General features: G+C 37.9%; 1 protein-coding gene across 17 annotated transcripts in view; it reads left to right on the forward strand.

The window, feature by feature from the left end:
- DLGAP2 (DLG associated protein 2) overlaps positions 1–24,331 on the forward strand; it is a 458,740-nt gene that overhangs the window by 410,462 nt on the left and 23,947 nt on the right. For all 17 annotated transcript variants that reach the window (XM_042016315.1, XM_042016316.1, XM_042016327.1 and 14 more), the window contains one exon: positions 13,953–14,302. In XM_042016315.1, coding sequence (XP_041872249.1) covers positions 13,953–14,302 — 350 coding nt within the window. The remainder of the gene's footprint in view (positions 1–13,952; positions 14,303–24,331) is intronic.

Genomic DNA, 24,331 nt, shown 5'->3' on the forward strand with positions numbered 1-24,331 from the left:
TCACAGGTTTTTTAGTTTGGTTTTGTTGTGAATGCAGAAATACTGAATTGCAATGGTAATGGAGGTAGCAGTTAGGACGGTCTCTTGTGAAGCAGATGAACAAGCTAAAATCCCTTCCCTGAGAGAGAGAGAGTACCTCCCTATTTGTACTTCTGGCCAACTTGAACGCCAGCTTATCATCTGTTCAGATGTGCAGGCACACGTATTTTCTTCTGATGACATTATTATACGTTGTATAAAACACTTCCATTTTTATTGAGAGAAACACTGCCTCTCTGGGCCACTGCTCAGGATGTTCACCCATCAGGTGAAATATCTTCTCGGTGTATATTGCTTTTATAGTCAAATTGAAACAGCTAAGCCAGAAATACTAAATATGTGACTCAATCAGTTGTATGAAATCCTTCTCTACCAACAAGCACAGACTAAGTGGCCTCGGTTAAGTTCTTTGGTTTTTAGTCTGATGAATAAAAGAGAGGATCATTTTCAGTTTCTTAAAACTATTTCATGTTTTCCTCTAACCCAAGTTTTAAGTTACAACAGTATTTTTTGACTCGATTAATGATAAAAAAAATCCACCTAGCTATGGACCTCAGCACAATGGAGACTTGGGCAGGGTACATAGAGGCATCCTGGATTTCTGTCCTATGTTAAATGTCAGTCTAAAGTAATTTCTTCCACTTCAGGGATTGCCTGATAATCTTGAGAGAAACTTAGCATGGAAGCATTGCTGGATTTAGGGATTGTAGTTACTAGCCTTAAGTTGCCAGTATACTGCATAATTTTTTAAAATTCTTCTAGAAAATGTAGCATAATGCAAATCTGTCAGATTTTTCCAACCTCAATGATTCTCTCCGTTGTACATGCACCTCCTTTTATCTGATTCATAGTAGGTAGGTCAACTAAGCTCATGCTTGCTAAAGACTTCGCTGAAGAAGATGAAAAGTAGAGAACTGTCTTTTGGCCATATTAGTTTTCTCAGTCAGCTGGATTCTGCTTGGCAATGAGTAAATTCAGATAATTCCGCATTTACTGAACTATTGAGCACTAATTCCAAACCAATTAATTCAAACAAGGTCACATTGGATGTGGGAGGTTTCAATTAGAGCTCCTACAATTACTCAATTACTCAGGATGCCTGAGGAACTGCAGGTTTCCCTTGTCCTGACTTCAAGCTATTTTCAGCTTTTCATTTTCAAGGAAAGGCCTAGTAGGGTGAATTTTTACAGCCCATGTTTGATATTTAGCTACAAAAAAATCTCATGGTCAGTGAACTGATTGCACAGTCATATACTTACAAAAATAAATGGATGATAATATGATGTTTCACAGAGAAATTGTACTGTTCCATAGCATAGCTACCCATTCAGACCCTGAAAGGACTGATTTACTGGTTGCTATCTGAACACTAATAACATTAGTTATTGTTTTTAGGTTTTGCTGATTTGTTGGGTTTTTTCAATATATGAGGATACCAAAGGTGGGCAAAAGCCATGGTGCTACTACATATGACACCCCTCCCATGAGAAAAACATAAGAGAGTCAGGACTGCTCAGAGTGGGGAGGAGAAAGCTCAGAGGGAATTTTATAAATGTGTATAAATATAAAAATTGAGAAAATAATGCTCTCAGTTCTTAAAAGAATAATGGTTTATGAACAACAGATGCGTGATTTTCTTTTATTTCCTCAAGTATGAGATACTTCATCCAGGTGGCTGTTTGGATCTTAATCTGATGCACTATGGCTAGGAAAGCCCAGCCAAATGGGGGAAAACATATGCATGAAGTTACATCTCCACAATTTCTGTTCTGTCTATAGAAGTAAATGCTCAGTCTGAGAGGATTTTATTGGTATCCATTGCTTAATAATAGCTAGCAGTGGAATCCACAACAGGTACGTTTAAAAACACAAAACATTGAGTCCAAATAAGATATAGAAGGCTGTGTTCTCAATCATAATTTATTATGTTGACTTTCCTTAATTACTGTTGGGGCTCCATGGAATTATCTGACACTCCAGCTCTCTGCAGGAAACACACTAGCTATCTGTGGGAGCACTTGGGCATCCTAAGTTAATCCTTTGATGCTGTGCCAACTTGTGTTCCTGTGCTGTGAGAATAAATCTTATCCTAACAAATGATGAGCCCAGTTCTACACTTGGATATGCACACATAATTTTCATTGCTCTGGGCGTATCTGGAGGGCATAATTAGTCTTTAATTTTTTTAAACATATTGAAGTTCTGCTGCTAGGCTGACACCGCTGTTCACTAGCAGCTCTACAAGGTGGAAATGGCCCAGGGAGTCACTGGGATGAAGGTGACACAAACACTTTGGTTCAAGGAGTTTGACAGAGGATGGCCAAGGGGCTGTCACAACTGTTCACAACTCTGGGATTCCTGGAGATGGAGTAAGGCTGTGCTAATCAGGGCTGCCTGGCCTCTTCAGGCTGATGAGGCATGAAAGCAGTTGGAGCAGTAGCCAGGAGCTTTTTATAATTTTCATTCTCCCTGGTACAGATTATCTTCAGAGTCAAAGATAAAAATGAATTCACCGTCTTCCATCTATGGTTAGTTTAAAAAATGTATAATGCGTGTTTCTCTCTTGCTCCTGCTGTTGTGTGCTTGACAAAATTCCTCTGTAATCCACTGGATTTGCCAGACAGCTGGTCCTTTTTTTATTAAAAAGGATACCTATGCTCCCTCCCCTGGCAGAATTTGGTTTCAAAGCTAGTCTGTTCACAGAGTTTTCTCAGCTATGTTTTCTTTATGGTATTATATGGTAAAAAAAAAAAGATAAGAATTTATCAGAAAAATATAGCATGCAGAGAAGGAGATTCACTGCTAAGTGTTTGAACCCTTCCTGACATGGTAGAAACTGACAGTGGCAGATGTAAATCTCAGCCCAGATATTTACCCTGAGGTTGCCAGAGAGCTTTGTCCTCTGGTGGGTCTGTGCAGCTAGGGGAAGTACACAGGGTGGGTGATCATGGAAACACCTGTATATCATGCTTCTTTGCAGTGAAAAAGAAGGAAGGACCCTGCCCATGCTTCTCCTTCTGGGTTCCTCTGTGAAAGAAAATAACCTCTAAGAGTCTTCTCAGAAGCTCTGCATGTATTCAGGTTTTTGTTGGAGGTATATATGTCAGAGCCATAATGGTGATATGTGCACTAGAACTACATTCCTTGCTGTGCTAGGTATACAAACATCATTTGATTCATTTCTGCTTCAGGAAACTTATTCAGACTCACATCTACCCTAGAAAGACAATTGATAAACCCGGTACTTAAAATGTACTTGAAAGATTTTTTCCAGAGCATCAGAGAAAATAAAGATACTAAAATTGGTGACATTCTTAGGGCATAACCTGACAGAATTAGCCTATGACTAGACAGGTTAGTTGAACTGTGTTGGGTTAGCCTCCAGGTCAAGTCAACTAAACAGATGCTTTTGTGCAATCTAGTAGTCTAAGGTCTCATGACAATAAACTCTGATTAGTTCAAAGACAATTGGTTGGTACCATTTGAGACATTTGAGATGTCTACACAGGACCTAGAAGAGAATCGCTTCATTCTGGACAAGAAACTGTTGTCTAGGCAGTCTTTGACTCAGACTGAATATGATGTATGGATCCTGTTGTGCACCAATAGAGGTCGACAAACCTCAACCTACACTGAGGTGTTTATTGTCACCTAATAGCACTTTGATAGTTCCCAACAAAGTCTTACTTGCTGTAAGGTCAAGGTTCAGTCTCAGTATACAGTCCATTAAAATATACCCACTGGAAACCACAACACCAGAGCAATGCCAGCAGCACATTACTCCTCCTCAAGGGCAACTAGAGGACATCCAGGGTTCGGGGAGATACTGAGTTTGAAGTGAGTAACCTATCGCTTGGCCTTCTGAGAATGAAAACAGCATATCAAGGACACATCAACAAGTCATGATTTTTATGTACATTTCTTTACCTTTTGGGACTCTCCTGTGTCCAGAACAATACATATCTTTCCATTCTCTGTCTCCTTCCCCCAGTCAAAGAAATTATACAAATTTCAGTCATAAAAGTTCATCTCACATGATACATATATCTAAAAAGTAGGTGTCAAAGGCAATCACATTAATATGCAATTATAGACAATAGATATATATGTCCTTTTTGACTTGTACCCATTATTAAAGTAGTCCCCTGGACATCCCTGTTTCTCTCTGTTGTCTATTAAAATAGTCTACAATGACAGCATTGCATAGCTAGCTAACTTTCATAAATCTAGGGCAAGAGTTAAACCTATTCAAATTGCATGATAGGATTAAAACAAAGCTTAAATTCTGGTCCCACTGAAAACAAGGATAACTGAGATAGCCATGCTCCAGCTTACAAAGCTGAGATATCAAAACACAGTAGCATCACTTTCTACACCTAAATACAGGGCTGGCAGCCTGCAAGTAGCTTTCTTAGCACTGGTTTTGACACTCATACTGACTCCATCTGCTTCTCAGGTAAAATGATTATTTGATTTGACAAAAAAGAGCATTCTGTGTCCAGACTTGTAGCTCTCTGTGGATTAAATTATTTGTTTAAAGGTATTAAATTATATTTAATAATCACTTAATTTCTTTAATGTCAGATTATTATCATAATGTAGTGATAAAATTATGCAACATTTTCTTAAGGGTAAGTAAGCAAATTGTTTTTCTCATCCTATTCATCTTAGAATTCCTTACTGTAAGTCAAATAAAATTACAAGCTACATATAGTTACTGTAAGAAACAGAATAGAAAATCGAAAAACAAAACCATTATAAGCCTACATAATATATTCATGAAGGGGTTTAGGAGGCTGATGGAAATTAATTTAACTGAAAGAGAAGGGTATGTGGGAGTTCAAGAAGTAATTCTACTGAAAAACATTTTCAATTTTTTGTTTTCTTTCAATGTGAGAAGAGTAGCACAAGAAGAGCAATTCTTAGTGTTTGGAACTCTTTTTTTCTCTTTGTCTCTTACTGTGTTGATGATGTGACAAATACAATCTGTATTCCTGAAAAGCCGCACATACATTTTGAAAATGAAATATAGTTAAAGGAACATTTTTCCTTCCTGTAACTGAAAAACTGAGATGGTGTTTTTTAATGCAGTTTCAGTATTTTAGGGGCACATAGGAACTCTTTAGAAGAGCCATACAGCTGTCAGCACTTTGCTGTGCCATCTATAGGATACTGGTTAGGCTATAATTTCTTGCTCATTAACTGATCTAAAATAGAACCCTTTGTAACCAGTCCATCAGCAATCTAAGAGGTTTGTGTTGCCCACATCTCTTTTAATTTTAGCAAAGGCCTAGAGTTTCTGATCTTGATGTCTTGTTTGATTTGCATTTCTGTTTTGAGACTAATATTAATTACACTGTCAAAACAGATTTTATCGTTTATGTAACATGGAGCTGCCTACAGACCTAAGTTTGCTCAATATGGAGGTAACATCTTGCACAGTGAATTGATTATAGTAATTCCTTTTATAGTTTTCTTCTCCAGGGAGACTGTAGTGGCTCCAGCTTTTTCCAAATTTAGTGGTCACATTTCCACTTAATTGTTAATTTCCTGTGCAAAATCAGATAGATGTACATAACTGAAGGCTAAAAGGATCTACTCTGAATATTGAGACTAACCTGTTGCACACACAAATTCTTTTTTTTTTTTTAAAAAAAAAACCTCGTCATCCAGTAATTTTGCCTTACCCCAGCAAATTTTAGTTGAGGTTATGTGTCATACTAATGATTTCAGTAGGTTTTAAAAGTGCTATATAGATTCTGCTTTGCAGAGAGATGTCAAAGACAGATGCTGCTTAAAAAACCAGGGTTTTTATATGTAATTTGTTTGGAAACTGTGTGTCTCAGTGATGTGCTATTTTGAAAAACTCTTAAAAAGTTGTATATAGGAAGGGCAATTCTTGTCTATGTCAATAATATGTTAATACAATAGTCCAGATCCTGAGCTGGTATGAATTGGTCAGATTCCACTGACTTCAATATCAACATTTTCAATGGGATTAATAGCATGGTGTGGTGCCTCCAATTGTGCATTAAATTTAAAAAATTACAGAAATACAGAAGGTCTGCTTTTCATACCTGTCTGGAGTTACAAAGATACCTTGGGCAAAACTGGTACTAAAGCTATGTAGTAGCTTTAGCAGAAGGGATCAAGGTGCAGGAAATTAGGTTTCAGTCATTACTGCAGGCAAATTCCATTCAGATTTGCTTTGCCATCCAGCTCACAGGGGATGTGGAGCGGGGGAGATGAAGCTCCCACCTTTCCCATGAACACTGGTAACAAAAGACAGGAGAGGTTATGTCCCAGTGCAAACCAGTGTGTCATAGGGACAAAGCTTTTGGCTGGACTTTATCTCATCCCTTTAGGAATTTCATAGCACCATAGAATCACTAAGGCTGGATAAAACCTCCAAGGTCATCGAGTCTAACCTTTGACTGAGCACCACCATGTCAACTAAATCAAGTGCAAGGCCCACTTGTTTCTTGAACACTTCCAGTGATGTTAACTGTCAAAATTAGGTGTCCTGATTTGAGCTGGTTGTCCTTGATTGTCTTTATGGTTGACAGAGAAAAGCACAGGATGATTCATTTCCTGGTATAATAAGCATCTACAATGGGTGTGAATTGCCCCTAGAATTGCTTCTTTTTCTCACAGTAATTCTAAAAGAGATTGGACAATCAGCTCAGACCTGGATGATTGGGTTTTTTTCAGTGACTGATGTGAGATGAGATGGATTCCCATGTATAGTTCTCAAAAACTGTCTTGAAGGTATGATGTAATTCACTATTACTAAAAGACCCTACTTAAAACATTGGCACAGGATAAATGCAACATTTTGCCCCCACGGACTGTGTTGACATGAGACTACCAGTTAACATCTGACTTTAGGGTATAACAAATATCCAGGTTTACTTAATCATAAGACACGTAAAATGGTCCAACAGGAAAAAGGTTACAAAGTTATAGATGCATACTAGCCAGACAATGCTTTCGGTTATGCAGTTTAAATAAAATGCAACCCATCATATAAACTGTGCTGATAAAAATCATCTGGATGTAAGCAGTCTTTCAAAAAAACACTCATTAAAATATCACTGTGATGTTTTTATATCATATGTATATATCACCTTTTCTTACTGTTTAATCTCAAAAGGAAGACACAGGGTCTTTTCACAGATATCCAAACTCAAGACTCTCTCTCTACTGAAAAACCTTCTGGTCCCTTTACTGGCTAGGATTCATCATGGAGGGCAGAATGAGAAAAGGGAAGAAGCAGGAAGATAAGTTCATAACCAAAGCTTCTCTCTGATTATGTTGGAGAGAAATTTATTCAAGATTTAATTAAAAGAATTAACCTAATTAAAACCGAAATTATCTCTTGAATTTCAATTACAGTATGACATTGATAAGTTTTAATGACTACTTTTGCAAGGTTTGAATATCCTTACATTTAAAAAAACCACTCTCAACTACCTTAAAAATGGAGAAACTCTAGAACATGGAAAGCCCTCAGAAATTACAGGATCTTTCACTACCAGAGCAGCAAACAAAGGTGTGGACTTTTCCAAGGAGCAGCAAAGGAACGGGCTGGAGAACTCTAGACTGTATGTGGCTTGCTTCCCTCACCTGCCCTACACTCACATACAGACAACGTTTCAATTTAAGTGCTAGTGGGTGTGCTAGAGAAGCACGCTGAAGGACTTGCATTTACATTCGGGTAGCTGTCTAGGCACTAATTTGTTCTAATGGAGCAAACCACTCTTTTTTCTGTGCAGCCTGAGCACATGCTGCCCCCGCATTGAAAGGAGAAAGTAGAGACCCGAATCATTAGTGAGGTTTTGAGGTAGCCACTGAGGGCACACATTGAAAATGGCAGGCTTGGATCTAAACAGACTGATTTAACCTTTTCCTCTTCATTCTAACAGATCCATTTTTCTTAATTAAATACCAGAGGCTACACATGTCAAAATTAAGCATTTTTAAATCTCTTTGTAATGACTGAACTTTAAAGGTGTTACTGATTCGAGAAGGAAACCCCTTACTAACATTTCAGAATTTGACTAAGAACAGCAGATTATTTTGTACAATTAAACTGGCCTGTTTGAGACTGCAGTCTCTTTTTAATGATGTTTGGCATCAGAGACCAGTGTAGATGGAAGTTGAAAAGAGGCATAAATAAAAAGATGTGTCCCAACAACCTCTCTTTTAAACAGGGACTTGTATTCTTATCTTTGACATCCATGGCTTGTTAGGAAAATCAACGAGTTAATTCTTTTTGTGAGAAATAAATTCTTTTAGCATCTGAGATTTTTTTTCTCAAAAGTCCCCTTTGATTTCTTAATGTTCTTTTAATGATCATCATTCTGTGTTTTGAGAAGTGACTGGTTAGGCATCCATATGTACATTTTTATTTTAGGAGTTCTAATGACCATGATGGAGAACAGAGAAGAGATTTCAGGGCATTTCAGGGACAGTCATGTTAGCTGGGACTTTCAAAGCCTTTGGCTAGAACAGTATACACCATGGTCAAAAGATTATTCTAAAAACTGAGTACTCTGATACAGGATTAGATTTGATCTGGGCCTTCCATTATGAGAAGGTCTCTTTTTCCTCTTCTAAAGTAATTTCAAGGTTGATGTACACCTTCCCTGTGCAAAGCAGAAGACCTGACACCAGCCCGGGCATCTGCATTATGTTTCTCCTGGTGCTGTGGTTCCTCAGAGCCCTGTGTGCCTTCAGCAACATGCCCCTGGGACCTCTGCCTCCAGGGCAGCTCCAAGCTCCCTGCAGAGTAATTATCCTCCTTCTGAATAAACCTCCTTACAAAACAGAAAATCCAGTTTACTCCTGCCGTGTGTCATAAGGGACAACCATTTCCTTTAATTGATGGTGCTTTCATGTAAATTCATCATCCAGCTAACTTCGTGATCTCAGCCTAAATAATGTTATTTTGACTAAGTGCTTAATGGTTATATTGATTTGTAAGAACCCCTCAGGTGACTCTGTTTTCCAAATGGACAAAAAGTGGTGATTTATTAAAAGGCTGCCTTTTGAACGGTTTTCTGAATATCCCCCTGGCCATTGCTATTTCATCAAATAGATCACGTCTCTCCTTCTGCCTTGTGTCTGTGAAGGTCTATGGATAACCTGAAGTTATATCTCAATTGACTTGTTTTAGTAATTTTATTTCTAGTATAAACTGTTGGCACTGAAGTATGGGCAGAATAACTGACTTCTATGGCTGTATCTACAGTAACTTTTAGCAAGTTTAGACAAATGCAGTGTCGCTAAGGGGGATATTCTGCTTCCAGCTATATCAGTTAAATTTTCAAGTATCCTGTTGCTTATGAATTATAAGGAAATCTTCCTTGTGTTTCTACTGTGTGTACCCAAACCACCAAATTTCCAGTTCCCCGGTGCTGGAATTGTCTTCCTGGCCACTCTACAGTATTGCCATAGTGCCTGATATCCTGGTTGTTACCAGTGCTGTGTGGCTGGCATCACACAGCACATAAAAAAAAATTAATGTGTTTTACATAACAGGTCATTTGTAGCCACCTCTGTGCCAAATTCGGCACTGATAGGCAATCTTGTGTATGTGAGGGTCTGGCAGTTAAGGTATCAATCCTTACAAAACTAATTTGACATTTTCACTTTTTCCTGACTGGGTGACAAATTAGTGCATGTTATGCTGCATTGCTGCCTGCTCATTTCTTTTGAATGATTTATACCTGGCTTGCATCATTGTTTAATCTGGCCCACTATGAACCAGCACAGAACAATTTTGTTTTCTCTCCATTTCTCTAACAATGTCCTTCCTTAAAGGAAAATCCAGTGGAGCTAATTGCACATGTTTATATTTAAGTGGGGCAAGCACCTAAGCAGTTAATACTTTGATTCAAATGAAGTCTGAAATACCCATATGGTTTAGAATTAGAACAGTTTTTTACAATTTTTATAATTTTTGATTGATTATTATAAGCTAATAGATGGAGACAGAATGTATGTTAGGAACTTTAAAAATTATTTTTCCCCCTTTATTTAATTAGGCAAAAAATAAGTTCTGCTTTCTATATCAAGATAGCCTTTGAATACAACTGGAAAGAAAATTTTAGTTTCTTTTTCTAGTTTATCCATGCAAAAGACACATTCACGTCTTGTGCCATCTACTTTCTTTTTCTTTGCATTTCAGAGCAGCTTTAGATATTACAAACTGGTTAACACCATGGCAGAGGGCTGTTGCTTTTACTTTGCTTGAGCTTCATTGCTCAGCAGCAGGACTGGTGAGAGATACATCAGGAATGTTCAGGATATGCACACTAAAACCACTAAAAAACTAAAGAAAGAAATCAGAAATCTTTGGTCAGCACCAGAAACAACAGGAGGTTATCCTGGATTGAAGTTTTATGTGCCCAAACATGGAGCAGATCTCTGGCATCTGCTCAAGACCACAGTTTAAATCAGTCAGAAGCCATCCTGCGACAGCTCTGCCCTCCTGGTGCTGTGCTCTTTCACACCCCAGCCTCATGTTGGGTCTCATCCCCTGCTGCTGTGCTGCCGCTGACACACAGCTTGTCCTCACTGAAGACAAGAATTTTCCATCCCAGTCTTCTCGTTCCCAGTTTAATTTTCATCGCAAGTGCCCTGTGGAGCTATGGGGCACTGTCCTCAGCCAGTGCTCAGCACCCCGGGACTGCATTACCCAGCACCAGCCCTCTCTGTGGGGCCAGCAAAATCCTCCACAGCTCTGCAGTTTGCAGAATGATGGATTAAAAAGTGGAGAAGACATAAAGCAGTGCTGAGGAGGTTTTATATGCTTGCTTTGGACTAATAACTACTAAGGCAAATAAAATTTACAGGGTAGAGAATGATGCAAAGCTGACAGGAGCCCCTGTCCATCAGCATAAGGGGATGATAAATAAAAAGTTCATTTTATATTAGGAGAAAGAAATGTTTCTTCCCATATATAATGTGTTGTATTTATGACTGCCAGGACCAAGAATTGGACGTGATAGAAAAACGTGTTATTGTTGATAACAGGAATATTTCCAGATGCCATTATTAATGGAAACTATTTGCAAGTGACATAAAATTTCATGCTTCAGACCTTAAGGCAATACTTATTTATTAGAGATCAAACCCCAAGCATGAACAGTAAACTATGGATTACTGTGTTACTTCCTCATTTAACAAGACCCTAATCTGTTATATAGTCATCTCTTAAGCCAGCAACACGTGTCAAGTTGTCCCGTTAACTTCACTAGAACCTCTTGAGTGATTAAAGCAAATAGAATTTGGTAGCAAGATTTGACTCTCAAATGCATGTCCCTATCCTCTTACTTGATTTTGTTAGTCTCCAATCAGTCCTAGATTTCTGTCTCTGAAACTGTTATTCCAGATATTAACTCATTAACAGTGTAGAGATGGGTTTTTTTTTATTCCCTACTCAATATTTGATCTCTGTGGCTGCATAGGAATTAATTGGATTTCTTCCTGCCATATTTCACTGTAAATATGTAGCCAGTTTCTCACAAACTTCCAGTCTTTCTTCAGGTTTCTTCTACTTGTTGAACATCTGTGGGATTTTTAATTCCTGTTTAGTGTTCACGATCAAATGCTTGCCAGAATACTGCAGTTACTCTAATACTTGGTGGCTTTAAAACATGTCACTTCACTGAAATAATCAGACTTTTTAGAATAAAATATTCAATCCTAGGGGGAGAAAAAGGGGGGAGGGAAAGAAAAAAAGGCAAGAAATTGTTTTGGTTTTGCCACAGGGAGAATTTTTCAGAAATGTAAATGAAGATTAAGTCAGCTATGAAGGATTGCAACAGCAATTTAACATTCATTAGACAGAGAAGTGATCTGCTGCTCAAGTAGTAGGGATATACCTGCTTGTGATGTCTCATTATCACATTAACCATATGTTTCATCATTCACTGCTATTCTTTTACATGAAGACAGATGTAAAAAACAGTAAAGTAGTTATCACAGTGATAACCTGTCTAATGTTACAGGTAAAATTGGCTTCCTGTGCTGGATATCATTCACCCTATTTCACCCCATTGTCTCTATTTCTAATGTTTCCCAGCACTTTGATCACTTGCATCTACATTTGCAGGGGGAAGGTGGGGAGCAGTATTATGGCAACTCTCTCAGTGGAAACATCCTCAGACCCACTGCTTGAGTTCATTAGACACTGTCTTAATTTCCAAGCTTTATAGCCTCCCCCTTCTGTGAGCTTTCTGTACTCTCTAAAGCATCTGAAAAATACTGAGTTTTTCTTCCTTCTTAACTGCTGGTTACAAAACGGACAGGAAATAAGATTGGTGATAGGACAACAAAACGGCACTTCAAAAAAAGCACAGTCTCAGATTCTGAAGAGCATGCTTCACGTGTTTCACGTGTTTTACGTTTCACTCTGTTAGAGCAATTTAGCTCAGAGCAAGGCTTTAAATGTTCTTTAAATGTTCTTTAAATGAAGGTTTTAACTTCCTAGCTCTGCCTTGCTCTCTTTCATGTATAATAACACTTTTATTTATGATTATCAAGAGTGAACATTTAAGAATCATTTTCTCTAGACTCACTGTTCACACAGGCTAGCCTGGTGATACAGACTCAGCAGTCCAAGGTGTTAATTCCTAAGCTGATCTCTTCACTCCAGACAGCTGCAACGTAGCCTCATATCAAAAAACACAGCTGGGGAGGCTGTCTTCATTGCTCATCAGCCCATATGGGTGTAATGGGAAGAGGAGCTCTTGTAGAATCCTTTTTGGATGCAAGTAACCCCAATTCCACGGTTACCTGAGTCACTGTTGCAATGTCAATCCATTTAGTAACACTAGACAAAGGCAAACTTACTCCTGTAACTGTACAAAAAGTGAATTGGACCCAGTTTCCCCATACAGGAATAAAGAAATACATATCACAATGCGTTTTTTTGATCAGCTGATAATTTTTTAAATTATGATTATATGTGCTTTAGGGAAAATACCCTTCCACAACAGAAATACTCATTAGTATCAAAAAAAAAGTGTATAGTGGGCTTAGACAAGTAGAAAATTCAGCTGTGTGATATTAATGACTAAATATTAATCTCTATGAAATTTTTAAAATTTTATAAGGAAGCAGTATTGGCACAGTTCTGCCTCTGTAGAGTTTTCTTGGATGTTTTATTGAGCCATATGCTGGCAGACAGAATCTATGTTAAACCAGCCTCAGAACTGCTCTGTTCATCAAAGTCTTAATAGCTTTGCATATATTATAATATTTTTAACATGCCTTGAATTTCCTCCTGTTAACTGTATTGTGGATATTTTTCAAATATATGCTTCCTACACAAGTAAGTAGCCTACCTTCCCTAATTCCAACCAGTGCACCTGGAAGGATTTTAAAAGGTTAAAGTGTGGCGTACCATAAAGTAGAAGTTGCTGAATAATATTTTGTTCCAGTATATTGATGCTATTTTCTTAATATACTGTATCCATACAAAACTCACAGTTCAGATGATAAGAACAGGGAAAAATAAATCTTTCTTTATTTCTCTTATGAGATTTATCCAGTAATCTCAGAAGTCCCAATGTGTACCTACCCAGCACAAGTCTTAACACTCATAGCCTCACTAACTCTTTTTCATCTTCACTGTAATTTGGGACTCCCACTTCCACCCCTTCCTGTTTCCTTGTTGAAATAAAATGATTCTGTGGATACCCATCTGACTCTGAGAGACACTTTCAAATAATAGTGAGGTTCATGAAGAACACAACGTTACCCCACAGTAATTTTTAAGAAGCACAATCTTAAGGTGATTTCTGTTGTCAAGTTTCCATCAGATTAATCTTAATTCCTCTCCTTCTCTTTTCTTTTTTCTTTTTGCTTGTTTTTTTTTTTTTTTCTTTTAATTCTTTCCATAGCTGTAACTTATACAAGTTACAAAAAAACACCACCACCAGTACCCCCTCGTACCACTTCCAAGCCACTGATCTCCGTCACAGCACAGAGCAGCACAGAATCCACCCAGGATGCCTATCATGACAGCCGGACTCAGAGGATATCCCCATGGCCACAGGACGGGCGAGGGATGTACAACTCCACCGACAGCTTGGACAGTAACAAGGCCATGAACCTCGCCCTGGAGACGGCGGCTGCCCAGCGCCACGCGGCCGAGAGCCAGAGCACCTCCATACGCACCAGTGACAAGGCCATTCTGGTGACAAAAGCAGAGGAGTTTCTGAAGAGTCGACGTTCCTCTATAGGGATCCAGGTAGTCTATCATTAACATCTGTCTGTGAAGAATTGCTTGCCTTCTTTCTGTAAATAGCATAGAATGAGTCATTCAGCTTCACTTGCTCTAATAATCTAACAAACAACCCCTGACTGCTTAGCGTTAATTGCAATTCACATCATGGCTGTGCAGAAAATTCTTTGGCTAATACACTGTACCTGGGAGAAAATGAATGAATAAATCTCTAGGGAGGTTACCTGTCATTAACACTTGATATGAAAATTATACTGCAGAGCTACAGGTGAACAGCATGTTCATCTCCTTCCCTCCATGAATTCACAGTCCTTTTTATAGAATTTCACCAGCTTTAAAATGCTTTACCATACTTTTTTCCATTATATTTCCCTTTTGACCTTGAAAAATGTGCAAAGCCACTCAATCTTCAAGAATTCTACCTAAAAGAGACCCTTCCCCTTTTAGTTGTGCTGGAAAGAAGGTACCAAAAAAGAGAAAGAAATGTTCTGGTATAGATACAGCATAATTAGAGATGGCAAGTAATGAAATAACATTAATGAACGCAGCCTTTGAGCATTCTTCCATTTGTCCATCAAAACCCACAATATTTATTTCACCTGAAAAAATCTGTGTCAAACTGTGGAAAGCTCACTCAAGTTCTGTTGTTTCAGGCAAATGAGATAAGACAGTTCCAAACACAAATTTTGATTGCTATTCCTTCTACTAAATGGAAAGCACTAGATAGCTAGAAATGGTCATTTGTTCAAATCTTTAGGAAATACCAAGTAATAATAAAAATAGGAAAGTTGAACTTGAAAAGAATGTGAAGTCCTTTGAGACAGAAGCAGAAGAAAATTTAGGCTTCTGTTCTGCTGAATATTCCCTTTTACATCACTGGGTCCACTTCTGTGCTTACTTTTGCTAGATCAGCTATAGAGAAACTGACATTTATTTTGACATAGGTGTTGTGGAGACAGCACAGTCTCATAGATCTTGAGAAGGAACATAGATCAACAAAGATCTTGAGAAGGTAATTGTCCATGTAAAAAGCCCAGTGAGTGACTGTATATTAGAAATATACAAGAATATAAAAGAAAGTATATTATTTTCTTTAAAAAGTAGTAATTCCATTTCCATTTATTTCATAATATAGTCATAGAAAAGTGTTTGGGTTAAGCATGTCACAGCTGCCGATTGAACTTAACAGGTTAACATTTTAGTGTACTGTAATTTTGCTGTTCCATAATGCATTAGACTAATGGGAAGGAATCAGCTTTGCCAGAAAGCTGTTTGTCCATTTCTTGTCATAAAAGTATTTGCTTCTGATTCTTCAGATGCAGAAGAGTAGAATTAAATTTGATAACCATGGCAAGATATTAAGATGGCTACTTTTCAAATGTTTTACAAAGTAATTAGTGCATTCTAAATTGTTCAGAGAACGGGCTTGGCAGATAACACTGAAAAGTTCAAAGGAGCAGCAAAGAAATCTTTGGTACCTTTTAGCCCCTAACCTGAAACTTACTCTTCAGGAAGGAATAGTATCTAGTGTTGTTCTTATCTCTCCTTTACAGCAACTCTGCACAGTCGTATTTATCAATGTTGGTGTCTTGATTTGGTCAGTCCTGATATTCCAGCAATTAATTCTGGAACTTTGATTACATTGCTTGATCCTGTTTATTACTACAGGTGATGACCAGTACTTTTCACTGGGCTCTGACCCTTCTGTATGTGTGCTGTGTTTAATAATATGTGCTTATAATCCAAAAAAACACCTGTGCAATTATTTCTATGAAGGCAGCGGATCTTCCATAGCAACTTGTCATCTGACACTTGGCCTGCAGCATTGGTCCTCAGATGCACACATGGAGAAAGGCAAATGTTGTTTGCAACAGCAGGTCTTAGAAGGATGAGCTGTTTGTCATCTTTCAAGAAATACAAACTGCTTGTTTGTACTATTTCGCATTAGAGAAGGTTGAATTTTCAACAGTATCCTGAGCACATTTAGTTGTTTGGGATTTTTTTCAGCACTAAGCTTCAAACGTCACATTAATGAGAAAAATACATTTCTGCAGTATTTTAAATAGAAAATGCATTTTGTTATGTTGCTGTTGCCAAGCTGTACAGAATAAAAACACAAGGTAGAATGTTCTTATTGCAAACTACACAAATAGTAATTTATGCACACAAAGTACAGTTGCAGTATTTAATTTCTTTTAGACTTCTGTGTCAAAGTACACTTTGGAAAAGGATGTTTTTTATTTGCATATTTCCTTGATTGACTAAATGACTTGTTTTCTCATTAGCATTCCATGCCTGGCTAATGCATTGGATTTGCATTTATTTGCATTAGTTAATTTGCTATCAGGATGGTTAATTTGTGCATTTTTTAATGTTCCACTCCTTTAACACGTTGATGGGAGAATGCTTGCCAAGAGAGCTTCATACAGGAGCAGAGAGGAACAAAGGTGCAGAGGGTGCCACTGCAAGTGGAAATGCAATGGACCCACTCCAGAGCTCCCTTGTCTTTCAGACATATGATTTGTGTAGTGTATATGAAGTGAATAGAAGTCCTTTTAAAAAGCCCTGGCATGCTAGCCATGTGCCCACAGGGTTGGTATTCCCATTCACAGAGAAGCCAAACTCCTAGGGAAGCACTGGAGTTACTATGAACATCAGTAGCACCCATCTGCAGGGACAGAGAACAGCACAGATACACTAATATCTCATGGTGTGTTAGTCCTATCCCAGATGGGAATTTTGAACAAAAAAAAAAAAATAAAAGTTTTGGAAATGAAGCTTTTCCAGAAAATATCTGAGGGCCTTTGGGATTTTTTTGGTTTTATTTTTTCCACTGACATACTTAAATCAAGACAAATATCATCAGGCATAGTCAACAGGCACTGGGAAAAAACATGTTGATTTATAAATTCAAATGAATTTCAAAATACTGATTTTGAGATTAAAAATTTAGTCAGCAATTGTAACAATATATGGATATAAAAAGAACAAAACTCTTGTAATACTAGTAGCTATAAACTTCATCTCTGTCTTCTATCATGACAGCAAAAGACTAATCAAAGTATTTGAATTAAAATGGAGAGTAGAGATTGTCAAGAGTAAAATAAGCACTAAATCAGAACAAGGTTGTTGCTAAGATATTTTCTGGGATTTTCCTCACTCTTTTGCACACCCTGGTATATATGCTAATAATTAACATTCAAAATCTGCTCTAGTTATAAACCATTTCATAGTAAAGCATTGGGAATGTGAAATATATGAGAAAACATGTCAAGAAATTCCTCCTTATTAATCTCAAGTACTTCAAATCATGCAGTCCTTTGTTTCTTCTCCATTTAAAAGGCATTGAGGCTTCTCAAAACGAACAGAAACCCCGGAAATGAATGAGATGGAAACAAATGTTTAAGTGTGAAGGCTGATTCATGGTGGTATTTTTGGAGACAAGCACTAATTGTAGCGTAGAGAATGGACTCAGTCATCTTCATTTATCATCAGAAGATCACGCTTCAAAATACCTAGTGGGTTTTTTATAATCTCCAGAATCTACATTAAACAAATCCTGCTTATAAATTAAAGGTTGTATCCAGGGAGATTAGTGCAATAGCTGACCTGCCTAATTATTTTGTGACAAAAGGGGATCTGCTGCATAACTTCATTATATATTTATATAATTTTTTAAATGACATTATTCATCTCACATGGTAAAAACGTTGTTCATGATATTCTGTGCTCTCAAATTAGAATTCCCCTTTAACACAAAGCATTTTGTACCCATATTGCAAAAGTGCTCAGATAGGCACCTACATTTTCTTTGTAAAGTTTAGGTTATCCCACCTTTGTCAGTGCTCTACTTCAGTGTATACACAACAATCAAAAGAAATATTTGCATTGATTACACTGGTCTTTGGATCATAAATGATCCAAAGTTATAGAAGTAAGTATTGTTTATTCTCCTCCTTAAAATGACTGTTAGACTGTGCTTTTGTGAGAGGAGTCTATGAAGTCCTTTGCCTGGAAAAGTCAGTGAATATTCAGAGCAATTTGCCACTTAGCATTAAATGCACCAAAAACTTACCAGTACCCTCAACTGTGTACATTATTTTCTTGCTACAATCTCATACTAACTTGACATAAATCCTATTTCTAAACTCTGGCTTGTCTTTTTAGTAAGAAGTCCTTTCTTAAAAGATCAGAGGAAGTTTTCAAGCTGCTCCTTTTAGTAATTAGCACTTACTGTACCATGCCACGTATTTGAGCAGTCCAGATGTTCGGCTGGGAAGTAGCAGAGTGGCAAATTGGAGCTCAGTGGTGAGACACAAAAAATCGCACAAACGGGAAAGTATAGGTTTATTTTGCTGTGTTTCTAAAAATTATTTTGAAAGAGTGTATGTTTTTGGCTGGTTAAACTATTCCATCAGTTAAGGAAAGCAATAGTAGCTAGCGCTGTAGTTTTATTTGAAATGTTTTTCCTACTTTGAAGTCACTTCATACAAATAAGATCTCCCCATACCTAAGAATGGTTATCTGAATTCACAATTACATGCACTTGATCTAGTGTCAAAAGTAGTGTTTTCTACTCTCTTTTAGTCTTGTTATCACTGAGAAGCCTATGCAAGAGAGGAAGGGTGAATTATTCCCCTTCCTGTACATCATCAGAGAGATTGTTTATGAAATTCTAATTATAGATGAATTGGTTACAGCAGTGAAAACCCATTGAGGGCAGTGAAGTTACATGGGGAGAGATAATGTGGCCTGAAGGACTCTTACTACTAATGTTTATGAGAGAGAAGCGAAAGCCAACAGGTTAAAATCTGTTTTCTTATGCATTGAATATATTAACTTCAAGTCTACCTTTGAGACGGTATGTATAGAAGCTTAGACTGAAATTTTTAGGATGCTGCAATGTTATGTTGCAGTGCTCATGTTTAACTGCAGAACAGGGCTTTAATACAGAAATAAAAATTGGTTTTAAGTAGTTTAAATTATTATCTAAAAAAGTATAGTAAATACTTTGAAGGAATAATTTAGTTCATACAGTCTTTGCTAGAATGAGTGCCTATAAGCATACTAAGATTGATTATAACAAGCGAGTTACTTGCAGTAGTGATTTGCATTTATTCAAATAATTTTTTGCTCGTATAATTTACTTGTGGATCCTTTATTACCGAGGCAGTGTTAGTATCTGATAATTAGATTTCAAATTTAGAGCTGTATCAATCAGCAATGGCTGATCTCAGTCAGCAGTGACTGATCTCTGGGGATTAATAGTATTGTCTGCTCCCTGTATAGACAGCAAAGAATGTGAAGGGATGAGTAACTTCATTAAAGGAATGTGAAGGGGATGGTTATGTCTTTGTGAAAGGTAAGACATAGAAGCATAGAATCATAGAATATCCTGAGTTGGAAGGGACTCACAAGGATCCTTGATATGATAGAAATAATCTCAAAGTGCTCCATTACATTTGCTATAAATGTTAGAAGCCTAGTGGACATAAGCACATAAGACATTTTTCATGGCATAAAATGCCAATTTTTAAGGAACTTTTAGCTCTTTTTTTGCAATGAGAGAGGATGATGATGTACTATATTAGATCTACTCCTCTCTTCTGCTTTTGGTATGACTGGCTATTTTTTCTTTCCTCTTTTGTGTGACACTCCATCCTAAATATATAAAGATAAAATTTTTTGCATTATTTTGCTTTACTGAGACTGTAGGCCAATTTGAAAATATTAAGGCTTTTAGAACACATGTAAATATTAAAACAATAATGAATCAAGGAGAATAACAACAGATTTAGTAAGACTTATTTGAGTTTCAAGAGTCACACAATCAAACAAAATGTATTACTTTTTATCCTCTGCTCATTTGAGTTTAGCCTGGGCAATCTGATTAAAGAGTTTCCTGCTGTTTTTAGCAGGAGTCTTTATAATATCTGTCATAGAACGATGTAATTTATTTGTTCGTTATTTTCTTTATGATTGCAAATTATTGTCTTATTTTCCACTTTTACTTGTGTTGTTATTTGCCTCCATTTTACATTTTGTTGGTTGATACAATATTTGCAATCCTAGATTTTGCCTGCACACACAGACACACAAAATTGGCATTCTCCTGCTGTTACAAGGCATAGTGAGAAAATGAAAGCATTAAAATATCAAGGCAATCATCAGGTCATTTAGTTAGTGTCATTCTTGGCAAGCTGGAGGAAGGATAATTTGGCAGGATCTTATATTTAGAGATAAGTAATATAATTTTATTTTGATACCCTGATCATCATTTTTCTGATAATTTTTTTTGAATAAAATTTTAGAGCATATTACTTCATTTGTGCCTGTGAATTCTAGGTGTCAGTTGCATACTGGGTAAATTACTCAGGATTATATCTCCAGGTGAAATGCCAGTAAGAAAACACTTGAAAACAGATAGATGAAAAAGACTTTTTCTCGATGTGTTGCATCAACAGAAAGATACCGACCCATTCCAAATATAAAAGGTAAATCTGCCTCCACACATCAGAAGCAGAGTTCAAAAGAAGACCTGCTATTTCTCACTAAACCAAACAATGTTGCTGGCAAAAACAGGTATGTTTTTGATATGCAATAAGGAAGAAGTATTGCAAGTCTGCCTGCTTTGTTCCAGAAAAAATTGATGGACCAATTGATGTTCTCCGTAGGGGCCTTTCCTTGTTTATTGGACCACCATGTTTCCAACAACACTATGTCTGAGCTGCTGAGACATCTTTGTGGAAAGCAAAAGTCTATTCTCTGTCCATTGGCCACTGCTCACCTCCAGGGTGTTACTAGCCATGTTACCCCATGAGCATAATATCATTGACCCTCCTTACCCTATTTCTGTGTTCAGGAACCTGGCCTATACCTCATACCCCGGGACTCACTCCCTAGGTACCAAGGAGCACATTATATAAAAATGGTTATCCTAAGGATATCACTCTATTAAGGAAGTGCAGTGCTTTGGAAAGGGCTGAAGCAAAAACTGACATGTGTGGAGATGTCAACGTGGCTTCATCTCTCTGGCTTTGTCTCAGGTCTGAACTGGCACACAATGTCCTGTCCTTCCATACCGAGCCTTATGAGTGAGCAGAAGGCCCTGATAAATCCTTTGTTCCCATCTGTTCAACTTCTTCTGTCTGGCCACCCACAAACCTCTTTTCCCTTGTCAAACAAACCTTAAGGTTTGTAATCCTGTGGAGCCTGTGCCTATGTCACTGACACCATCATCTGGAGTTGCAGTTCAGTTGAACAAGTTCAAGAAACTTGATCAACAAGTGGAAGTAATAAGAAATTATGTTGGGCTTTTCCTTTGGACCCTGTCCAATAGAATAATAAAATACATTAGATTTATCGAATAGTTTCGGTTGGAAGGGACTTTAAAGATCATCTAGTTACAATCCCCTTCCATGGGCAAGAACACCTTTCACTAGGTCAGGGCCCCATCCAATTTGGCCTCAAAAACACTTCCAGGGATGAGGTATCCACAGCTTCTCTGGGCAATTTGTTTCTAAGTTATGTGACTTAACTCAGACTGACTGGTTGCTTTGGGATGAACCCCAGTACCATAGCTCTTTGCAACAGTTTAGACTTCCTGATTACTCCAGATGTTCATCAAACAACCTCATCCAGGAAATGTTTACCCACCTCAGATATCATCTTTCTGCTAGCATTCCTACAGGTGACACCAGGAGCCACAGTCTAAGCATTTTGTGTTATCTGCTCTTACTCCCTACACAGTCACAGAATGGGTCAGGTTGGAAGAGACCACAGTGGGTCATCTGGTCCAGCCTTCCTGGTAAAGAAGGGTCATTCCAGAACACATTGCACAGGACTGCATCCAGGCGGTTCTTGAATACCTCCAGTGAGGGAGACTCCACAACCTCTCTGGGCAAATTGTCCCAGTGCTTAGGCACTCATTCAGTAAAGGAGCTCTTCTATGTATTCAATTTCTGCCTGTTGCCTCTTGTCTTATTGCTTGGCACCACTGAAAAGAGCCTGAAAATATCCTCTTGATATCCCTTCAGATGCTTGTAGACATTTATAAGCTCCATAAGGTCTCCTCTCAGTCATCTTCTCTACCTCAGAGAATAAGTTGAGTTCACTCTTCAAAACATGTCCATGCATATTTGACTGAGGTCTCATTGCAGTAGTCAAAGTTGCAAGTGTAACTCCTCTCTGCTCCCCCCCCCAACAGCCTACGTGAGTATCTCATTCTTTGCCCAGTTAATTCAGGAAATGAATATGTTTTATATGCAACTTTCCTCAAATCGCTGAAAGGACTAGGTGAATTCCTAGTCTGTCACTTAGACTAGAATTTGTTATTTAAGGCTCTTTTGGACTCCGTCTTTCCTGATAGATATCTCTTTGTGTTAAAAACTGGACCTCATAGCTGCTTTGCTTAGAGCAATGTTCTTTCAGAGACTGTGGCCCCCCAAGCAGCTGAATCTTCTCACTCATGTTGCAGCCAAGACCCACCTTAACTAGGAAACCAATTTGCCTGTCATTTCAGTTGGTTGTTCCGGCTTTTTTTTCCTCCAAGCTGCTACCTCTGTGGTTGAGGCTTTTTTTTACTACTAACGTCAAGAGGAATCTTTCTTTTTATACTGACAACGCCACATTCTGGAGACTGTTACCGAGTCTGATACTTCAGTTCTCTCAGTGCACTGCCCATATGGGTGAATATAGCCAGCTTCTATGCAGCTGCCAGGGTGGAGACAGATGGCAGCAAGCACTGTCCCCTAGCCCTTATGCAGAATAAAGGGAATTGCTGAGAAATGTGTCTTTCCCAGACTGTTGTCACACTCATAGACACAGGCTTTAGCACACCTGTGCCTGGTGCTACACTGTACAGTTCAAGCATGCTATTAACATTTACTAAAGGGTTTCTGCACTAGCTGTTCTCGTGAACATCTCCAAGACTCACACACAGGTAAATATGAACATGTGCTAATTGCTAGCTGGAATTCCCTTCCATGTGGATGTACACTGAGCTATTGCTTAAAGATGGGAGGAGAAGTTACCACCAACTTCCTTCTTCAAGAAGTGTAGTCCAAATATGCAGTCATTTTCCACCCTCCTCCCACCTTGTCTCTGCGTCCTTTCAGAAACCAGGTGGGGTTGGGACTGTGCAGCTGAGACACAGCTGCAAAGACCATCAGGCTCTTTCCAGAGATGCCTGTGACTGCTGCAAGGGTAAAACTTTTCTTGTCTTTATGATCAGATATATTCTTTGAATTCACAAATGGAGTGTGCATATTGAAAAACTGGTTGCTAATATTTTTTTTTCATTGAACAGTTAAAATATCATTCAGAAGGAAAAGTCAGTTCTCTTTTTCTTTTTTTCCTGCCTCTCCCTTGATTCAGTATAATTTGCATACTGCAGCACTTGCTCTCTCTGTGTCAGAGACTTGGGGGCGGTGTGGTGGTAGGGAGTGCTATATAAAATCCCACAGAAACTTGCAAACACAAGTCTCAGTCATGAAGGAATCTACTGTGAATATATTTTGGTAAGTGTATTTCAGATGGGAATACTATGAAAAGCACATAAATTGCCTGCTTGAGATAGCATTTTCAGGACTGTTGTTAAAAAAGGTGAGAGAGGGCATTCTGCTGTATCCCTTACATCATTTAATGGTTTTATATTTGTCAACACAGTTGTCGATAAAATTTCATTGCTCCATTTTTTTTTATCACTCACAAGCTTATGGGGCTACTTGAAATTTTATTTTATTTTGTAAATCAAGGACTATAATGAGACTGGTTTATAATAGTATAAAAAGGGGTTACCCTGTGGATTGCTCATTCTAAGAACAGCCCTTCCAGACCAAGATTACTCCCTGTTTCCACCAAACTGAGTAATTACTTCTGGGCTTGAGATAGGGAATTACATAGCAGAAGTAATTGTGCAAAACTTTAATAAGACACAGCACCAAAACAGTGATACTAGGGTGAATACCTGTTGTATTTATTTTACTGTGCTAAGTGTTTCTTAGCAAGTAAGAGATAAAATATATAATTAATTTT

This window comes from Corvus kubaryi, unplaced genomic scaffold, assembly GCF_017639235.1.
Source record: "Corvus kubaryi isolate FWS band 111438036 unplaced genomic scaffold, C.kubaryi_AGA036_p1.0 split3-73, whole genome shotgun sequence".
Lineage (NCBI taxonomy): Eukaryota > Metazoa > Chordata > Aves > Passeriformes > Corvidae > Corvus > Corvus kubaryi.